The sequence below is a fragment of the Helicoverpa zea genome, chromosome 30 (genome assembly GCF_022581195.2).
Source record: "Helicoverpa zea isolate HzStark_Cry1AcR chromosome 30, ilHelZeax1.1, whole genome shotgun sequence".
NCBI classification, from domain to species: Eukaryota; Metazoa; Arthropoda; class Insecta; order Lepidoptera; family Noctuidae; genus Helicoverpa; species Helicoverpa zea.
Window position 1 is genome coordinate 4,262,804 of NC_061481.1, and position 19,007 is coordinate 4,281,810.

At 38.3% G+C, this 19,007-nt stretch overlaps 3 protein-coding genes across 3 annotated transcripts in view; 1 reads left to right on the plus strand and 2 right to left on the minus strand.

Moving 5' to 3' along the window:
* LOC124644423 (M-phase inducer phosphatase-like) overlaps positions 1–2,676 on the plus strand; it is a 44,341-nt gene extending 41,665 nt beyond the window's left edge. Inside the window, exon 6 of the mRNA XM_047183763.1 lies at positions 34–2,676. Within this exon, the coding sequence (XP_047039719.1) occupies positions 34–241 (208 nt within the window). The 3' untranslated portion in view covers positions 242–2,676. The remainder of the gene's footprint in view (positions 1–33) is intronic.
* Positions 2,677–3,822: 1,146 nt separating this feature from the next.
* On the minus strand, positions 3,823–6,069 carry LOC124644645. Its single transcript, XM_047184137.1, has 2 exons — positions 6,054–6,069; positions 3,823–5,601 (listed from the first exon to the last, which is right to left on the minus strand). Exons 1-2 carry the CDS (start codon positions 6,067–6,069, stop codon positions 3,848–3,850), a joined length of 1,770 nt encoding a protein of 589 aa, XP_047040093.1. The 3' UTR covers positions 3,823–3,847.
* Positions 6,070–13,324: 7,255 nt separating this feature from the next.
* The window catches only part of LOC124644684 (Kv channel-interacting protein 4-like), a 65,814-nt gene continuing 60,131 nt past the window's right edge, over positions 13,325–19,007 (minus strand). Inside the window, exons 5-8 of the mRNA XM_047184189.1 lie at positions 17,897–18,109; positions 15,761–15,897; positions 14,455–14,860; positions 13,325–13,462 (exon numbers count right to left, since the gene is read on the minus strand). Coding sequence (XP_047040145.1) covers positions 15,787–15,897; positions 17,897–18,109 — 324 coding nt within the window. The 3' untranslated portion in view covers positions 13,325–13,462; positions 14,455–14,860; positions 15,761–15,786. The remainder of the gene's footprint in view (positions 13,463–14,454; positions 14,861–15,760; positions 15,898–17,896; positions 18,110–19,007) is intronic.

The window sequence follows — 19,007 nt, forward strand, 5'->3', positions numbered from 1 at the left end:
ATTATATTAATTTCTCTTTTTCTTTCCTTTCAGAGCCCGTTACCTCCGTTCCTCAGACCGTGCATTAAACAGGGACCGCTATCCCTCGCTCCGCTACCCCGAGAGCTACCTGCTGTGTGGAGGCTACTCCGCATTCCATCGCTCACATCCTCAGCTCTGCGCCCCCGCCGGGTACACGCCCATGCGGGACCCGAGACATGCACAGGCACTAAGGGAGCATCGCGGCAATAGTGGGAGATAGAGCAGGAACCAAGACTCCGACCTACCAACATTACAGGGACCAAGACCCCGACCTACCAACATTACAGGGACCAACACCCCTCCTTCTAAAATAACAGAGACCGCGATAGACTAACATCACAGGGACCACTACCCCGACCTACCAAAATTGGGAAATAGATGGGGGTAAATGAAACTTGTAACAACGTCAAAAGAAAAGAATAAACTAGATAAATAGGGGTTAAAATTGGGATCTTGTGTGGGTATTTTGAAGGATATACATTGCTAAAAAAATATTAGAAGTAATAGTGCTAAATGCATGTATAAAAAGTGATTTCACATTAGCGGATTCTTCGCATAGAAAAGCTCGTTACGTCATTCAAACGATGATTTTTTGCCCCGCGTAGAAAATTCGAGCGATAAAATCTTCTAGTGTGAACAACTTAGTACGAAATGGCCAAATTGTCTTAAAATAAACTTTTTTTAGCTAAAATTCACTCAGACTCTCGTCAAATATCTTTGCCATTTTGAATATTGATAGCTGATTTCACAGCGGCAAAGATATTTGGCGAAACTATTTGCACTGATTCTGACATATAAACATGCAAGGCATTTATAAAACCGCCAAAAAACGTTGTAAATAACTCGCGAAATATTACGTTTTGCTTATTACAAAGATTTTTTTCAAAATTTCTAACGAATATACATTTTTTTGGAAAATATAAATATGAAACTTATATCTGATTTCGTTTATAAGTACTTGTAAATAAAAGATGCCATATTATTTTAATTTTTAAACGAATTAAGTTATTAGTACAAAATTACTTATTTTTTGGGCTAAAAGTGACTTTTGTGTGCAAAAAACATTTTACTGACTTTCAGATAGGTTTTCATACTAAAACATCTTTTTCATACTAAAAGTCACTTTTATACCAAAATTCAATATAAAAATATAGTTTTTAGTAAGAAAAATTATTTCCCACCTGTTTAGTGTAGCCCTAGTTTAAGAAGTTTGACACTGCAATACATACTAAAATATTTTATTACGATTAAGACGAAAATTATAAGTTTTTCTAGACTTTCGCTACATTTCGGTCTAGACTTTTATATATTCGGGGAATTTTTTGTTTAACTTTTACGTATTGAGTATAGAATGGCCAGTATTAAATGTACATTTTAATAATTAATGGAAAATTGTTTTGTATTTTGATGAGCTAAAAATATAAAGTAACTTTCTGTGTTCAATTTTCAAAAATCATGTTTAATACGTTACGGGTAGTCAGAAGCCAGTAAGCCTGACACCAGTCTAACCAAGGGGTATCGGGTTGCCCGGGTAACTGGGTTGAGGAGGTCAGATAGGCAGTCGCTTCTTGTAAAAAACACTGGTACTCAGCTACATCCGGTTAGACTGGAAGCAGACCCCAACATAGTTGGGAAAAGGCTCGGAAGCTAATGCATGTATAATATTGATTATTCTATACTCAGTACTATGTATTCAATTTTAATATAAGTTTTTTAAGCTTTAAACTTTTATATTATAGCACCCGAAAATCTAAATATAAGTTTGTATATTATTTTAGTTGAATTCACACAAATTGTTAGAAATATTCTCAAAAACGTGACTTTGGGTAGAATTTTTAACAATTTTTTCTTAAAAAGCGACGAAATTTCGAAATTTTAATTTTTGTTTTGAATATATTTTTTTCCAAAAAGAACTTCTAATTTGCAATAATTTACGCTTCGATTATGTTTTTAGATTTATTTTATTTAAAATAATGTTTTCTGTTAATTTTAAGATGGATAAATAATTATGTTTTTGTACTTTGAATGACTACTAACACTTTTAACGTGGCTTTTATAAAAAAAACTCCTTGATAATGTCTCGACGAATTAATTTTGCAATGCATGAACTCAAAAAGAACTGAAATTCTTCCACAAGAAATTATATTTAATGAGTTGTTTTTATAAAATCCAGTTAAAAAAGACTATAGTTCAAATAAGTATTTAAACTTAATTATTGAAGTAAAAGAACTACTTTAGTATTAATAATTTTACACAACTCTTTCAAAAAGTTTTAGTTTGAAAGCAGAACCTACACCTCTATCTTTTTTCAACTTTACAAAATAGTTTTTAACCGTCATCAAAATTGTCTATACCCTTTCAAAATTGTTAATACTAAAGTACATTACATACAAATACGCTTACTAGCATTTTTTATAACATTTGTAAATATTAATTTTAAGCATAAAATAATAAAATAAAATAATTATGTATTGACTGGGAAACCTGTGCAGTGCCATATACAGCCAAAAAGTGCTTTCTGGTGCGAACGGGAAATTCAGGCCATAACGTCGAAATTTAATAAACTAATATATAATGTATAATTCTGTAGTATATAACAAAACAAATTGTGAATTTTTAGTTATATTTTTTAAATAAATTATGTGAAAATATATATTTTTTTTGTTTTCTTTCACTACTGAGCATTTCTGAGCTACGCATCATCATCTCCCGAGCCTTTTCCCAACTATGTTGGGGTCGGCTTCCAGTCTAACCGGATGCAGCTGAGTATCAGTGTGCCACTATGTGCGACTGTCAAAAAAAGTACCTGGGCAGACCCACGGTATACTATAACGTAATAAACAAGAAAGAAACAAGTAAATTAAGGAAGTAATTTATATTTTTTCGTATAATTCAATACAATCACATAATTTCTAATACAAAGTCACTCAAATTCCAGAGAGACGCCATTTTTTTACATTTTTGTAATGCTCTTATAATCTAGATTAAACATAAATATAGCTTTTACCAGCTTTCTACAATCGGTATCTATTTTGTACAAGCGTAGGTCATTTTAAGCACAGAAAATGGTAGAAATTCACTGCCATACATTATCATCTACCAAGCCTTTTTCCAATTGGACGTAGTTATGCAGAAACGTTCCAACCCACTGTACGCGTAAATGCTTATATCTCAAATTAAACTTGAATTTGAGATATAAGCATTTACGCGTTTCAGTTGTATTCTTTTTTATTCTAACTAGTAAAGGTACTAGAGGTTTTATTGTTGAATTATATTGAGTTTAGATAACCATATGCTAAATTTTAGGCTGTTCAATCACAATAACTCGATTTCGGGTGACTTGTGGGTTGGAACGTTTCTGCATAAGTACGTCCAATTATGTCTTCAGCCTCCACTCTAATCGGAGGAAGCTGAGTACAAATGTCACATGGAGTGACTGCCTATCTGCCAATCGTGGTAATTATAATAATACATAGTTTTTGATAATATACAAGACAATTTATAAGAATTGTGTACAAATAAATTATTTAAATTTCCATTTTTAAGCAGCTTTATCCACCTCCTAATTCAGGCACATTCACAAAGATATATCAAGATTTCTTAATAAATATTGAGTTATAATTTCTATAAAATCACAAGCACTAAGTCGTCCAATTTCCCTTAGAACAGAACCAAATTAATAAAAGTTAAAAACTTATTATTTTTAGCTATTTTTGGGCAACGTGTACGATACCATAGCCTTCTAACTTCGCATTTCCTTACCCTGTTTACTACTTTCTTTTCTGATACCATTCTACCATTTTTAGCGCAAATTTCGAGCTTCAATTTACTTGTTAAACAAGAACGACAGCCTATAAGATTTGTGATCATGTGAATGTTTGTCGTTAACCTCTTTACAATCTCTATGTTTAGCCGTGCTTGCTTCTACCGACGATTGAATCAATTCTATAATATCTCTAGCATTAGAATCAAAGATTTTACCGAAATTCTTCTCTGTAGAATCACTGTGGCTTATTACAATGTCGTCTGCTATCAAATTTCTTGATTGAATCTGATTATCAGGGCCTAAAATCTGTGTTTTATCTTCAGCACTAAGATTTACATCATCTAAGTGTGTGTGATGATGATGGTCGTGAGTATGTGTATGTCCTGGGTCTATTATTTCTTGAGATAGTCCAGTATTTTCGCTCGTGTCGTCTTCTAATGATAAAGTTTTCTCTTCAGCAGAAAGATCGTTTAAAGTTTGGCCCGAAGCTTGTTCTAATGTCCCACTCTCATCTAAGGATGCAGATTTATCTTCTAAAGACAGTGTTGCTTCTGGTGTCAAAGGTTTTTCAGCTATCAGATCAAGTTTAGCTGTCAGGTCTGTATTATCTGCAGTTGCATCTCTGTTTACCGCCGTTAAGTCCAATTCTGCTGCCAAATCTCCGTTTTCAATCGAGTCTTTATATTCTGATGAAGAATCTCTTACTTCAGCCGTTGGACCTGTAGTTTCAGGTGTCAAATCCAGGTTTCCAGCTGATAAATCCAGGGTTTCAGCTGATAAATCCAGGTTTTCACCTGATGAATCTCTGTTCTCAGCTATAAGATTAAGGTTTTCTACCGATAAATCTCTTTGCTCGACTGTATCATCTGATTTCGAAGTAACATCGTTATCTAAAGTAACTTGACTTTCTCCGGTCAGATCTCCGTTTTTAGATTCAAGTTTATCTTCCGAGCTTTCACTTGTAGAATAATCTGCCGTAGAGCCTACATCATCTTTTGTCAATTCTACATTCTCAAGTGATTCAGACTTATTTTCATCACTTACTATTACTTTATGATTATGAGATTTCACCTCTCTCTGTATTGCGACTCTATCTTCCAGTGACAGAGATTTTTCCTCATCGCTGACTATAATTTTATGATTATGAGATTTTACGCCATGTTGTCTAGCAAACCTGAATTCTGTACTTAATTCGTCCGAGCTCTTTTCATCCTGATTTCCAGATTCATCATTGCTTTCTGCCATCGAATAGGAGATGGATTCTTTATTGCTAGTTTGAGAATCTTTGCTACTACCATATATGTTAGCAGGGTTGTTTAACATACTGCTTGAGACTTCGGCAGACTTCAAAATGTTTATACTAACATTTTTTTCTTCATATAATTGCTGTTCACGTTCACCGCTGGCCGAATCATCATTAGTCATCGTCTCTTCCACATGACTTGGTTTAGCTGCTGACAGTATATACGCTAGAGGCTTAGCACCATTCTTACCATGTAACGGCGTAATTTCTACGACTTGCTTCTTATGAGAGTTTAGTTTCCTCCAGCCTTTTCGCTTGTGTTCTTCAGACCCTGGATAGGGTAGGACCTGGATGACCTTTTTACCAGGTTTTGGTCGTCTCCGCTGCCGTTCATTGGACCTGGCCTCGCTTTGGGCTAGGCTGCGCTCCAGGAGTGGTATGAGGAGTTCGGCGATGTTGCCCTCGTGGTGGTGACGGGCTACGAAGGGCTCCAGGTCTTGAGCTGGTGGGTCGCGGCTGTCTACTGAGCGACATGTGTGCGGAGCTACGCACCCACATAAGAGACACAACGCTAGAAGAAAATTGTATTTTAGGATTGAATTAACCGGTGACCAGTGACAGATGACCGCTTTTTAAAGAAGCGCGTAACTTTTCTAATTATATCGTTTGAGGAGTTTTATAGTTTTCTTCTTCCTAGCTTTGTATGTATGTAGGAACTACGATCCGTACCCGGACAAAATATAGATTATGCCACCCGAGAATACTGAAGCTTCCTACTAGTGGAAGATTTTTTCCAGTTTCGAAGCCTTTAGGGCAGGGTACAAAAGAATCCTCTTTATATTATTGGTATAGAAGTATGAAAGTGATAAGGAAGTTCGTTGCGGTTTCAAAATTAATCAAGATATTTGAGACCCTATGCTATTTTATTATTGAGTTTGAGGCTATGTAAATACTGGACAAATATTGTTTCCTGAGTAAAAATAATCCACCAATCAAGAAATAGGTATAATGAATTCAACTCACCTATAATTAGCTTCATCTATGCTGGGCGAGTGCGCACAGTTTTGAAATTACCTCCTGTATTTATACACACACAAACTGTGTATGTGTGCGTAAGTCTATGCATGTGTGCCCGCTAATCCGTTGCGAATACTTAACACTTTGTAATTTTCACGGGACTTTGGTTCCACGGAGTACATATTGAAAATTGATCATTTTGATCAATAAGTTAGTGTGTAAAAGGGAAGCCGAGGGAAACTGCTATACTTAGTTCTAACAATCACCGCACATCCTTGGCAGTCGTTACGGGTAGTCAGAAGCCAGTAAGTCTGATAGTCTTACTAAGGGGTATTGGGTTGCCCGGGTAACTGAGTTGAGGAGGTCAGATAGGCAGTCGCTCCTTGTGGCACACTGGTACTCAGCTGCATCTGGTTAGACTGGAAGCCGACCCTAACATAGTTGGGAAAAGGCTCGGCAGATGTTGAAGTACGTAGTATACCTAAAGGTTATCTGTACATACATACATACATTCATACAAATCTATATTACTGTATATAACGAAGCATAGCGCATTAGACTTAATTAATTCACAAGTGTGGACAACTAGATCGTTCTACTAATCATGTTTAATCAGGTCTTGATTGAAATACAAGGGTTGTACTGTAACTACTCCTGTTTTATTGAACTATAGACGAACCGCTGCACGGGTTGTTCAATCATAAAGATCACAATATTCATGGGTGACTATCTTGTCAACAAGGATTCCAGACGCATGTTGAATTAGTGTGTCCCGGCTGTCATTTGAACATCTTTGGCCAGGTTCCCACTGCGCCGAATCGGCAGATCTGCCGAAAACCGGACACCGGACAGAGTGTTCACGTTACATCGGGTACCGGAAGAAATTCAGACAGTACCTCAGTTGAATTTGGACCTGCGCGTAAAATGGACGACGAAATTGTTGTGTTGTGGTGGTATGTGGTATTTTAATAGAAGGCAAAATAAAATAAAACATTGGATACACCCTATTTTACGGGAAATATTTTCACTTGGAACATTTGAAACACTAATGGGTAAACTTAAAAGAGACGAATGAAAGTTCTTCAATTATTTTCGAATGCCAGCATCCACTTTTGATGATTTACTGGGACGACTAGACATAAGAGTACGAGATACAAGTTTCAGAGAATGTATTTGCCCAGAACAAATATTTGGCCCGGTCGTTCTGCCGGCAATTCGTAAAAATGCCGGGCCCGGCAAAAATGCCGGACCCGGGATAATGTGAATAGCTTAGACCCAATAAATCTCTTCTGCGCAGATGTAGGTCAGAGCTCAAGATTTTTGCCGATAACTATACAGCCACCAGCCCTTCCGGCAGATTTACCGCCGCGGCAGATCTGCCGGTCCGGCGTAGTGGGAACCTGGCCTTTGGCAGTTGTTACGGGTAGATGGAAGCCTGAAAGTCTTCGCTCCATGTGGCACACTAGTACTCAGCTTTATTCATTTGGACTGGAAGCCGACTCCGATAAGGTTGGGAAAAATCAATTGGCTAACAAGGATTAGTAAATAAAACAAGTGATGGTTTAAATACTGTATAATGTTTTGCTGGTAGTTACATTATAAATAGGTATAAATATACAGTAAGATAATACATGTTTTTTTCCAAATAAAATTATTGGACGACTATTGGAGTAAAAATTAATAATTATTGAAATCGCTTTTACACTCCTGAATTTTCTGGTGTCATAGTTTTTTATCGGTTGTAGGTTCTTTGTTGTCAATTGTTTGTTGTCGTTCGGAAAATCTGCTGGTGTGAAAGCAATCTTAGTGAATTACTTATCCCGTGTAAGCTAAATCACAAAAGTATGACTTAATTACAAAATTTTCCAAAGACAGCATTCCATGAGTTTTTCATTTAGTAAAGTCTAGGACACTTTTGCCGTGGTCTGCTAGACAGCAGTGGTTGTCACAACATCACGCGTGAGTCCGTGAGACGAGTCAGCTTACTGACACACGACATATGAAGAAATAACATAAAGAATATTATATCTACCAGCAAACACACACACAGCTTCTCACTCACACATACACACAAGAAATGTGATTGGTCAAAGATTTAAACTCTTACAATTACATATTTTATTTAAGATACTTATATGCATCAGAAACTATGGAAGAAATACTTAGTTACAAGGCAAAAGTACACGGACAACATACGGGTCCGTTCAGACAGACTGGCTCGGAGAGGAGAGCAAATTCTCAACATGTTGGAAACCGAGTTCTTAGTATTTGTATAATCATCGGCACGAATCTTGAGCGCTGACCTTCACCTGCGCAGAAGTAATTTATTGGGTCCCTTTTGTGGTATGAAGTAAGGCGCGGGGGCGGACTAAAGCGGTGATTGGCCCGCAGTGCATCGCATCATAGCCGTCACTCGGGATTGGTTCTTTGCTAATAAATCACTTCTGCGCAGGTGAAGGTCAGCGCTGAAGATTCGTGCCGATGATTCTAGTAGGGTTTATTTTTGCATGTGCACTGCTTTTGAGTCGCTCGGTGTGAAATATTAAGAGGAGCCGACCGGCTCCGATCGCGTACTTTTTCTCAGTCTTGCAGACGTTTGGCTTCGATTGCATGCTCTCGCTAACACAGCCGATCGGAGCCGATTCCGGTCTGTGTGAAAAGAAACAAGTGTTTACTTTGAAAATTGATGAAAATTTGTTTTAAGAAAATTGACTTTTATGTTGTCAGTAAACTTGAGCTATAGAAACAGACAGATTTATTTTTTACAATAATCGTTGTAGCTGCAAAACAAACATACAGTTTCCACCAAGTAATGGTACAGTAGACATGCATTTTAAAAACGTGCGGGTCCAGCGACTCGCGCATGTACCAAAGCAAAATACCCACCCGCGTGCTCTTGTCACTTGCGCATGTTAACTTGCTCCAGCTACATGCATACCGTGTAGACGCACCCTTATTTGACAAGGTGTTTTTAAATATGCCAATTTATTATAAAGGTGTTCCTACGGCTCAGAAATATCGTGTTTATGCCTATAGTAATAAGAGTGAAAATATAATAATTTTAAACTTTTAGAATCAACAAGGGTAGAATAAGAATATTTTTGCTATATCTAATAGTAATTATTGCCTAAATATGTTCCGCAAAGTTTTGATAGAATGACCACTACGCACACAAATGTATCTCGTGGTGTACTCGCTCTAGCAAACAGTAACACATTGCGCGCGAACATTACTAACATGTCCGCGACACTGCAACCGCCGTGCGAACACATGCTAGCTGTAGACACAGTTTAGATATATTCTCTTGTAAACAGTTGTGAAGGTACCTACTTCTTCGTCCTCCTGCACTGTTTCCAATTTTATTTGGGGTCGGCGCAATATGTCATCCTCTTCCATTTTCCCCTGTCACTCGTCATACTGACACTCACTCCCTTCCTGTTCATGTCTTCTTTCAGGCAATCCATCCATCTTTTCTTAGGTCTTCCCCTTCCTCTCCATCCATCTACATTCATACTCAGCACACACTTTGTTGCATGCGTATCATCCCTCCTCATGACATGCCCATTCCATGACAATCTTCTACTTCTCATCTTTTCTGAGTGTCGTGCATCAAGCACATGCGTGTGTGAGTGACATAGTTACGAACGTTAGTACCTAGCTTCACAACTGTTTACAATAGAATATATTTAAACTGTGCTGTCCATTAGAGACATGCTGAAGTGACATGGTCATTCCATCTTACAATATAATTGGTCATACATACCATATAGTGGTCTCTTTCGCACATAAACTTTAAATAGAGGAATTTGCGAGTGCGACAGAGATAACAATAGTTAGATTTATGTAAGTCACTATGATTGTCTAATTGGAAGATTTCTAATTTCTTTGTAAGAGGATTTTAATAAAATATTAACTTAGTTTTTCCCGTGTTTTCACTTGTGAGAGGAATCATGGCATCCAGTCCGATTATAAGTATGGTGGCTGGCTGATCTCCCTAGCTAGAGAGAATAGTGAAACACCTGGACTAAACATCTTTCTCGGCACATGGGCAGTCCAACACTGAAAGATTTCTTTCAAATCGGAGTAATTGTGTAGTTCCCGAGATTTAGTTTAGATTATTACGTATTTTCTGCCATTTTGAGGAAATATAACATTCTACCTAACTCACTAACCTAATAGAGTTCTATGATTTATTCAAAAATACTTGAAGAATAGACTTTAAAGCGCATGCAGACTAACATGGAACCCTGTCACAATAAACATGGTCATGAGATTGGACCTCTAGCTTCATTGAAATTCCTAATTTTAAAAGCCGAATTCACCCACCCATCCATTTCCAAGCCTTAGTAGAAGTCTTAAGTTTAGATATCAACATTATTTAATTTTTGTGTAGACATAATATGTTACTAACTAGTTGAGGTCCAATGTTTTTTAATTAATAATAGGAATATAGTAGGGTGACAAGGTCCTAAGAATTAGTTCCAAGATTCTGCCTGCTAAGTGTCTGATTTTAGCTGATTCAGGGGAAAATAGAAAATGATAGTTACCGAAAAATAATTAAAAAGTGCTATGAAGATTCAATTTAGGTACAGAAAGAAAAGATGTTGATAAACATCTTGAGATAAAATGAACTTTAAAGACTGAAATCGCCAATCCGCCGTGACCAAGCCTGTTAAGGCTCATTCCTTCTCTGCATGAGAAGAGGCAGCACAACGCACGTGTTACAGTAAAAAGGCTGATGGTGATGATCATGAAAGTAGAGGAAAACACTATTGGAAGGCAGAAACTTGGAACTATCCTTTGACAAGAACAAGTTATAACATTTCTAAAATATTATCTACTAATAGAAGTATAGACAATACTGAATATTGCTTATCGTTTCATTAAACATAGTAAATATCCTCTCCATGACAGATTTGTCATATTAGAAGCCAAAAATATGGATATCATTCTAATCTATAGAGAGAAATATAACTTGGTATACCAATAAGATTTTCTTACATCGACACGACGAAAAGATTTCACCAAATACCCTTACATTCATCCATCGTAGTTGTAACCTTTATTTCTATAATTATTAAGTAATACTTAGATATAACAAAGTCACAAGTTTGTTTTAGAAATATTAATTAATCTTAAAAGTTATTAGTATAGATGTAAATATATGTTTTCGTAGTTTAATCTAGTTTGTGTACGTTGATGATGTTATAACATTGCTTAAGGATTTCGAAATGAAATGGTTAGATTTATTATTATCAAATTATGATTATGAAATGATTAATTGACTAATGAAATAAGGTTTTTCCTATTAACTATGAATATTGGTTATTAACAGGAAGGTAAAAATGTCTTATCCCACGAAACGCGGCTAGCTAGTCTTACCATCCTTGTGTGTAAAGTAGATACACATGCATTTTGTATTTGTATGACTCGGTGACACACAAGCATGGCTTATCCGCTTTCGAGAAATAATACATCTCATCTATTTATAATGTAATTTGTGTATTGGAATAATATTTTCAAAGATTTTTCGTGTCTTATATACGATTACGATAAGTTATTTAAATACATTATGGTATTAAGGCCCATATCGCTAAGTCCACTTATTGAATTAGAAGAGTATTTAGAACTTCTGAAATAATTATTTTTTCTACAAAGTCCAAGACATATTTTCCGAAGAGATTCCTTAAAATTACGATGAAATATTAATCAATGAATCTGAAATATTATCATTAAAATTCTTTGAAGTTCGTTTTATTTAATTTCTTAAACTCTTTCCCTCTTATTATAAAACGCGGTATCAAATAAGTATCGGCTTTTGTACTACCTTTAATCCACCTTTAAGTACGACCTTGAAAAAACGTTATTACAAAACGCAGTTTATCGCAAGTCCTATTACTATCTGTAGTACAAAAGATAAACCATCGAGCCCCCTAGTTTAACTGCAGTACTTAGTCGACAAACGTCAAATTCCGTCATTATTTACTTTTGAGGTTATTTGTTTTGTGATGAAAAAAACGAAAGTGGATATAAATATGTGTGATTTGGAATACTTGGATGTGTTAGAATACTATTGAGAGTGTCCGGGGACCCAACAGAATGCGTCATCGTCAAAATCTCTTCAAATTACCTGACGACAATTTTCGATATAAATATCGATTTACGTTTTTCGAAATAATAGTCAATTGAATGCATGATGATAATCCAGGATGATCCTATGATGCTCAACTGGGCTCGCCATAAAGTAAGTAGCCTTTACAGTGCAAGTAGGTTGCCAAAACATCCTAATTAATTGTATAAGAGTCAAAGTTTTTATTATGGATGTTTGTTTATGTTCCACGCATAAACTACCACATAGATTTTGATGAAACTCCGAAAATATATCAGATTATCATACAGTCTATTGTTTATTTACAGATTCAAGACTATTTTGGCGTTTTGCACGCCGTATTTCTGCCAGTAATATGCAATGTTTGTAAAAGACTGGAAGCTTGCTAAAATGTAGAAAAATGCCTAGGTGAGAAAGGGAACAAGATTGTGTGATGAAGAACAGTGTCCAACATGTATCAGTGCATTTGACTGTATAAATAGACATCGGAATAAAATATAATTTTCTACTTTTATGTTGTTTCAAATGTTTCATTTTCTTTTGGTAATTTAATGCACACGATATTCTGTGTGTAAGTTATTGTGCACTTAATTTTGAAGAGGTTCTAATTAGATGCACAACGTCTTATTTAATCATTTAAATCGGGATGAAAATAATCCAAATTATTTCTAACCTAAAAACAAAACATAACTCGGAAACGCGCGCTGACGTTCCGTTATACGCGCAAACTCGATAGTTGTTTAAAAGAGAATAATTGGATCATATGTATATCGTTAAAAGATACTAGAAATATAAAATTACCTTTAAATAATAAAAAGTAATATTTTCAACTGCAGAGATATTTTTTTTATTATCATAGTTATTTATTTTTCATCAAAATAGACTTAACAAAATAATGTAAAAAGGAACTGCGCATAGAATTCGGAACGATTGAACGAATGATTTAAATATTTGTTGCTTATAATCTGTGGATATTATTTGAACCATAGACAAATCGAAGTACTAAAAGTCTTCTCTTAGTCTACGTTTTGTAATAAGGATGTGAAGACTATCGTAAGTACCGTAACAAACCAAGACGTCTTCAGTCGGGTTTAAACCACTACTTGCGGCAGTTTTTATAATAAGAGGGTTTAAGACTTAGAATTAGATTAAGGTACGTATTGGAATGCGTAGTAATCATAAGCACGTTTGAAGGAAAGTGAACCTTATGGCTGTTGACATAAGGTCTGCTTCACCGTGGTAGTTGTGGCGAGCTGGATCTTCGAGGGCGCCGCTTTACCTTGCGTTGGACTGTCTCTTCAGTTATCTGGAAAAGTAAAAAAAAAATGGAAGTAAATAAGTATATATATATGTCGGAGATAGTCAATAGTACGGTCACTGAACGAGACGCAAACGCGCCCTCTGGTGGCGTATCCGGTGAAACAACATTTTGGCGCGCTTGGCAGAGTCGTGGCGGTCAGCGCGGCGTCCGCGGAGCTCAGTCTTAACGCAGTCTTAGTTCAGTCTTGGTTCAGTGTTCGTTGGAGTCGTCGCGTTACTGCCCTACGTCACGTCTAGTGTACCTAGTGTTATTGCCTAGCGTTATAGTACCGTTGTAGATCCAAATGTAAAGTGTCTTGTGAAGTTAAATTCTTCTAACCTAACAGACAGACATGTGTTGCTGGGGAGTTTGTTCCGCCACTTCTTCTCCCCAGCCAAAACACATAGGAAGTGGCGAAGGGCGGGCGTTTTGGGGGCTGTCTTTTGTTCTGACCAATTTGAATAAACGTTTGACTTTTGAGTTCTGTTTGAGTTATCTCTTTGTACGATTACCCTAGCTGATGACGGATGATAGTGCCATTCTGATGACGCCTCCGACATATATATCTACATGAGGTATTTCCCCGCAATTTTACCCACGTTCCTAGATAACCACTTTCGGTAATCAGGTTAAAAGTGGCTTAGGTATGTACTTTCTCAGACACTGTATGCGTACTAATTTCAATCAGTTCAATAGTTTTTCCGTGAAAGTCCTCACACAGATTTACTTTCACGTATGTCCATCCTCCGAGCCCTTTTTCCAACTATGTTGGCATCGGCTTCCAGTCTAACCGGATGTAGCTGAGTACCAGTACTTTCACGTATGTATTGATTAGTATATAGATGTTTGTAAGGATTTAATCATCCTTCTTGTGGTTTAAACTACTGTACAGCTACTTCTTATCTGAGTGCGGAAAGAAGTTCCTTCAAGACACGGGTGGACCCGCAGGGATAAGCTAGTTAGCATAAGCGTATATAAAATGTCGTATAAATACTTACACAAGCAGTAACTCTAGCAGGTACAGGCGGCGGCTGCTTCTTCTTCTCTTCTTTCTTTTCCACTCTATCTCTCTCCTCCTCACTTCTACCAATCCCAGAGCTAACCACACTCTTCACTCCACTTGTAGACGAACTAGCCGCACCACTCTCTATCCCGCTCTCACACTCACTCTCAACAATACTTTTATCTCTGTCTACATGCGTTTCCACTGAAGCGAAGCTTTCAGCGATACTTCTTTCTCTTTCTTTCGTATGGTGATGCAGTTGTGGAGCGTAGCTTTCGATGCTGGTTCTGTCCTTGTCTATTTGGGGGGTGAAGGTGATGGAGTGGTTGGTGGGGAGGCCAGAAGGGGAGGGGGAACAGTTGTCAGCTGCTGTTGAGCAGGAAGCACGCGCCGAGTCTGACCTGTAATCATTGAGGAGGTACTTTATAATGATGGCAAATAAGACTGATTATCGGTAACACCAGCTATCTCTCTAAAGAGAACAGCCAACTGCGCAGGACTTATTATAGTGCACAAGCATTTGCTTGGACATAGGTGCACTCACTATTCCTTCACTCTCATAGCGCAATGGGACGATAATCCGACACCACAGGAGAGAGATCAGGCACAGGACCGACATTTACGTGCTCTCCGATGCACGGGTGTATCAATCACCAACTTCCAGACTCCGGGCTACTTTGTGGAAGTTTCATCGGAGTTGTAGCTGTAATATGAACTTGATGTATTCCAGCCACACTAGTGTGTCGGTATACAGTACCTGTGCTCGGCGCTGCAAGCTGTGGATCACAACACTGTGTCCATGGTGTCGAGCGAGCTGAGCAGCGCGGGGTCGCGGCTGCACACTATATGAACTCGGTGTATTCCAGCTACACTAGTGTGTCGGTATACAGTACCTGTGCTCGGCGCCGCGGGCTGTGGATCACAACACTGTATCCTTGGTGTCGAGCGAGCTGAGCAGCGCGGGGTCGCGGCTGCACACAATATGAACTTTGTGTATTCTAGCTACATTAGTATGTCGGTATACAGTACCTGTGCTCGGCGCTGCGGGCTGTGGATCACAACACCGTGTCCATGGTGTCGAGCGAGCTAAGTAGCGCGGGGTCGCGACTGCACACAATATGAACTTGGTGTATTCCAGCTACACTAGTGTGTCGGTATACAGTACCTGAGCTCGGCGCTGCGGGCTGTGGATCACAACACAGTGTCCATGGTGTCGAGCGAGCTGAGCAGCGCGGGGTCGCGGCTGCACACAATATGAACTTGGTGTATTCCAGCTACACTAGTGTGTCGGTATACAGTACCTGTGTTCGGCGCTGCGGGCTGTGGATCACAACACAGTGTCCATGGTGTCGAGCGAGCTGAGCAGTGCGGGGTCGCGGCTGCACCAGCGCGCTAGTTCGTCTGGTGTTACTACTCCGTCGCAGTTCGTGTCCATTAGCTGTGGAGTAGAAATAATACATAATTTATATTTGTATCACACAAATGTGAATATTAATTAATAATAATTCATTCACTAGGAACCATCGCTCTAACATTCTTGCATTCATTCGTAATATCACGAGGGATAACCAGACAACTTTTTTTTTGAGATACTAATTAGCAGTGGCGGATTTACAAATTTGCCGCTAGTAGGCCATTCAATTTATGCCGCCCCTAATGATTATGAACTTAATGATGTTTCTGTCAGTTACTAGATTATTTTTGCAAGCCTCTATGTAACGAAGAGTTTAATGTTGACCTAATAAGTTTATTTGACAGCGACTTTAAAACGTAAAACTTCTATTACTTTTAAACGGCTCAATAGATTTAAGAGCACTCGCCCGTAAAACACCTGTAACGGGTGCACCCGGGTTGGACTACCTATTGAGCACCCCCCCCCAAAAAAAAAAACAACAAAATATAATCAGAGACTAAAATTGTAATTGAAGTACTAATCGTGTAGAAATCATTCATGGTGCTTTTTGCTAGGTTTAACATAAAAGAACCGGAATCAGATCACCGCAAACTTATAAAGCGCTAGTCTGTTTTATAAGAACCAGTGTCAAGTAAAAAAGCCGCGAGCGCAGCGAGCACGAAATTTTTTAGTTTTATGATACAAAAGTTCCCAAACAAGTGTGAAAAAAACCACTGCAAAGAGAAGAAGCCGCGAGCGTAGCGAGCGAATTTTGATTTTTGGGACGCAATGATAGCTTAAGAAATTTAAAAAAGGCACTTTTAAGTGAAAGGCGCGAGCGCAGCGAGCGCGAAAATCTTTGACTCTTGGAACACAAAAATACTCAATCAAGTTTGAAAAAAACCAGTGTAAGGTGAAAAAGCTGCGAGCGCAGCGAGCTCGAAATTTTTTGAGTTTTGGGACACAAAAGTCCTCCACCTCCTAACATTTCTAAATCGTCAGCGTAGAGCGTCAGTTGTTTTTGCTACTTACAAAAAGTTAAAACACCGGCTTTAACTTTTTGTTAGATTTAAAAAAAACTCAAAGAGCGCAGAATAAACCAGAAATTATGAAATAACTTTTTTTATAACTTTGAGGAGTTAAATTAAATAATCAAAAGTAAACAAGAAAGAGAGGGGTGACAGCCGGACTGGCGTCCTTCTCAGTGCCGCCTCGACGTCTTGCGCATGCACTGTTGTAGTTTTGTTTAAAATTTGAATAGCGTGCAGTGACTGGTAGTGAACCTAGGTTTTGCATTGGCACCCTCAGTGACTTGTCCCTTCTGCCCGTGCCATCCTGGTCGTGCAGATATGTGCCGATCGAGATGGCACCCCCGAGACGTGGTAATTTGCCGCCCCTCTAAATCTGCCGCCCTAGGCACCGGCCTACTTGGCCTATTGGTAAATCCGCCACTGCTAATTAGTAATTCATAATACATATATCTTAGTATATGAAGATTATTAATATTCAGTATAAGTAAAGATTTTGGAAACTGTCTAAAAGCTGAATCTATAAACCATATATTATTTATGACAGTAGTTTCCGTAAATAAAATAAATATACAAACAGAGCCATCTATTGACACAGCTATGAAATACCTTGGACATAGAAACCACTTTACTCAAACATTCATCAAACTAACTCACACTCTCATCAACAGATGGCGCTTTCCTACAAAACTGCCAACAGCACCTACAGCTTCCACCGATAGATGGCGCTGTATTCAATACTCACATGAAATATTTCATCAACTTGATTTTTCAGCAGCTGTCATTGAACATCCTTGGCAGTCGTTACGGGTGGTCAGAAGCTAGTAAGTTTCACGCCAGTCTAACTAAAGGGGTTATCGGGTCTCCCGGGTAACTGGGTTGAGGAGGTCAGAAAGGCAGTCGCTCCTTGTAAAACACTAGTACTCAGCTGAATCCGGTTAGACTGGAAGCCGACCCCAACATAGTTGGGAAAATGCTCGGGAGATGATGATGATGGCGCTGTATTGAATACTCACATGAAATATTCTATCCACATGGTCCTTAGCGGCCGTGCTGTGAACTGGCGGGGCTGCAGCCCTGCCCAAGAGTTCGTATATAGCTTGCACGACTGCCAGCATCTCTGAGCGGGAGATGCGTCCGTCTCCATCTACGTCATAGAGCGTGAACACCCAGGAGAGCTTCTCTTGGACTGAGCCACGAGCCACGCGGGATAGGATGTCGAGGAACTCCTGGAATAAAAGGTTTTATTTGAGATATATCGTTCCTAGATAAAAAATTGACGAAAGTTACCCGGGGATGGGATAGGGTTCAAACAGTGAAAGAATTTTTCATATACATATTTTCGAAAATAAAGGAGTACACAGCAGAGATCAGGATAATTATAGGGGAAGTACAAAGGGAAGTAGACAGAAGGAGTACATAGAGTAGTATATAGAGAGAGAACATAGGGGAGTACATAGAAGGAGCACAAAGGGGAGTACATAGAGGAGTACATAGAGGGAGTACATAGAAGGAGTACATAGGGGAGTACATAGGGATTACATAGAGGGAGTATATAGCGGAGTCCATAGAAGGAGTACATAGAGGAGTACATAGGGCACTACATAGGGAAGCACATAGAGGGAGTACATAGAGGGAGTACAAAGGAAAGTATATAGAGGGAGTACATAGTAAAAGGGTAGTACATAGAGGGAGTACATAGGGTAGTACATAGAGGGAGTACATAGGGGAGCACATAGGGTAGTACATAGAGGAGTATATAGAGGGAGTACATAGGGAAAATACATAGAGAGTACATAGGAAAGTATATAGATGGAGTACATAGGAAAAGGGTAGTATATAGAGGGAGTACATAGGGAAGTACATAGAGGGAGTACATAGAGGGATTACATAAGGGAGTACATAGGGAAGTACATAGAGGGAGTACATAGTGAGAGTACATAGGGGAGTACATAGGGAAGTACATAGGGAAGTACATAGAGGGATTACATAAGGGAGTACATAGAGGGATTACATAAGGGAGTACATAGGGGAGTACATAGGAGAGTACATAGGGAAGGTTCATAGAGGGAGTACAAAGAGGGATTAAATAGGGAAGTACATAGGGGAGTACATAGAGGGATTACA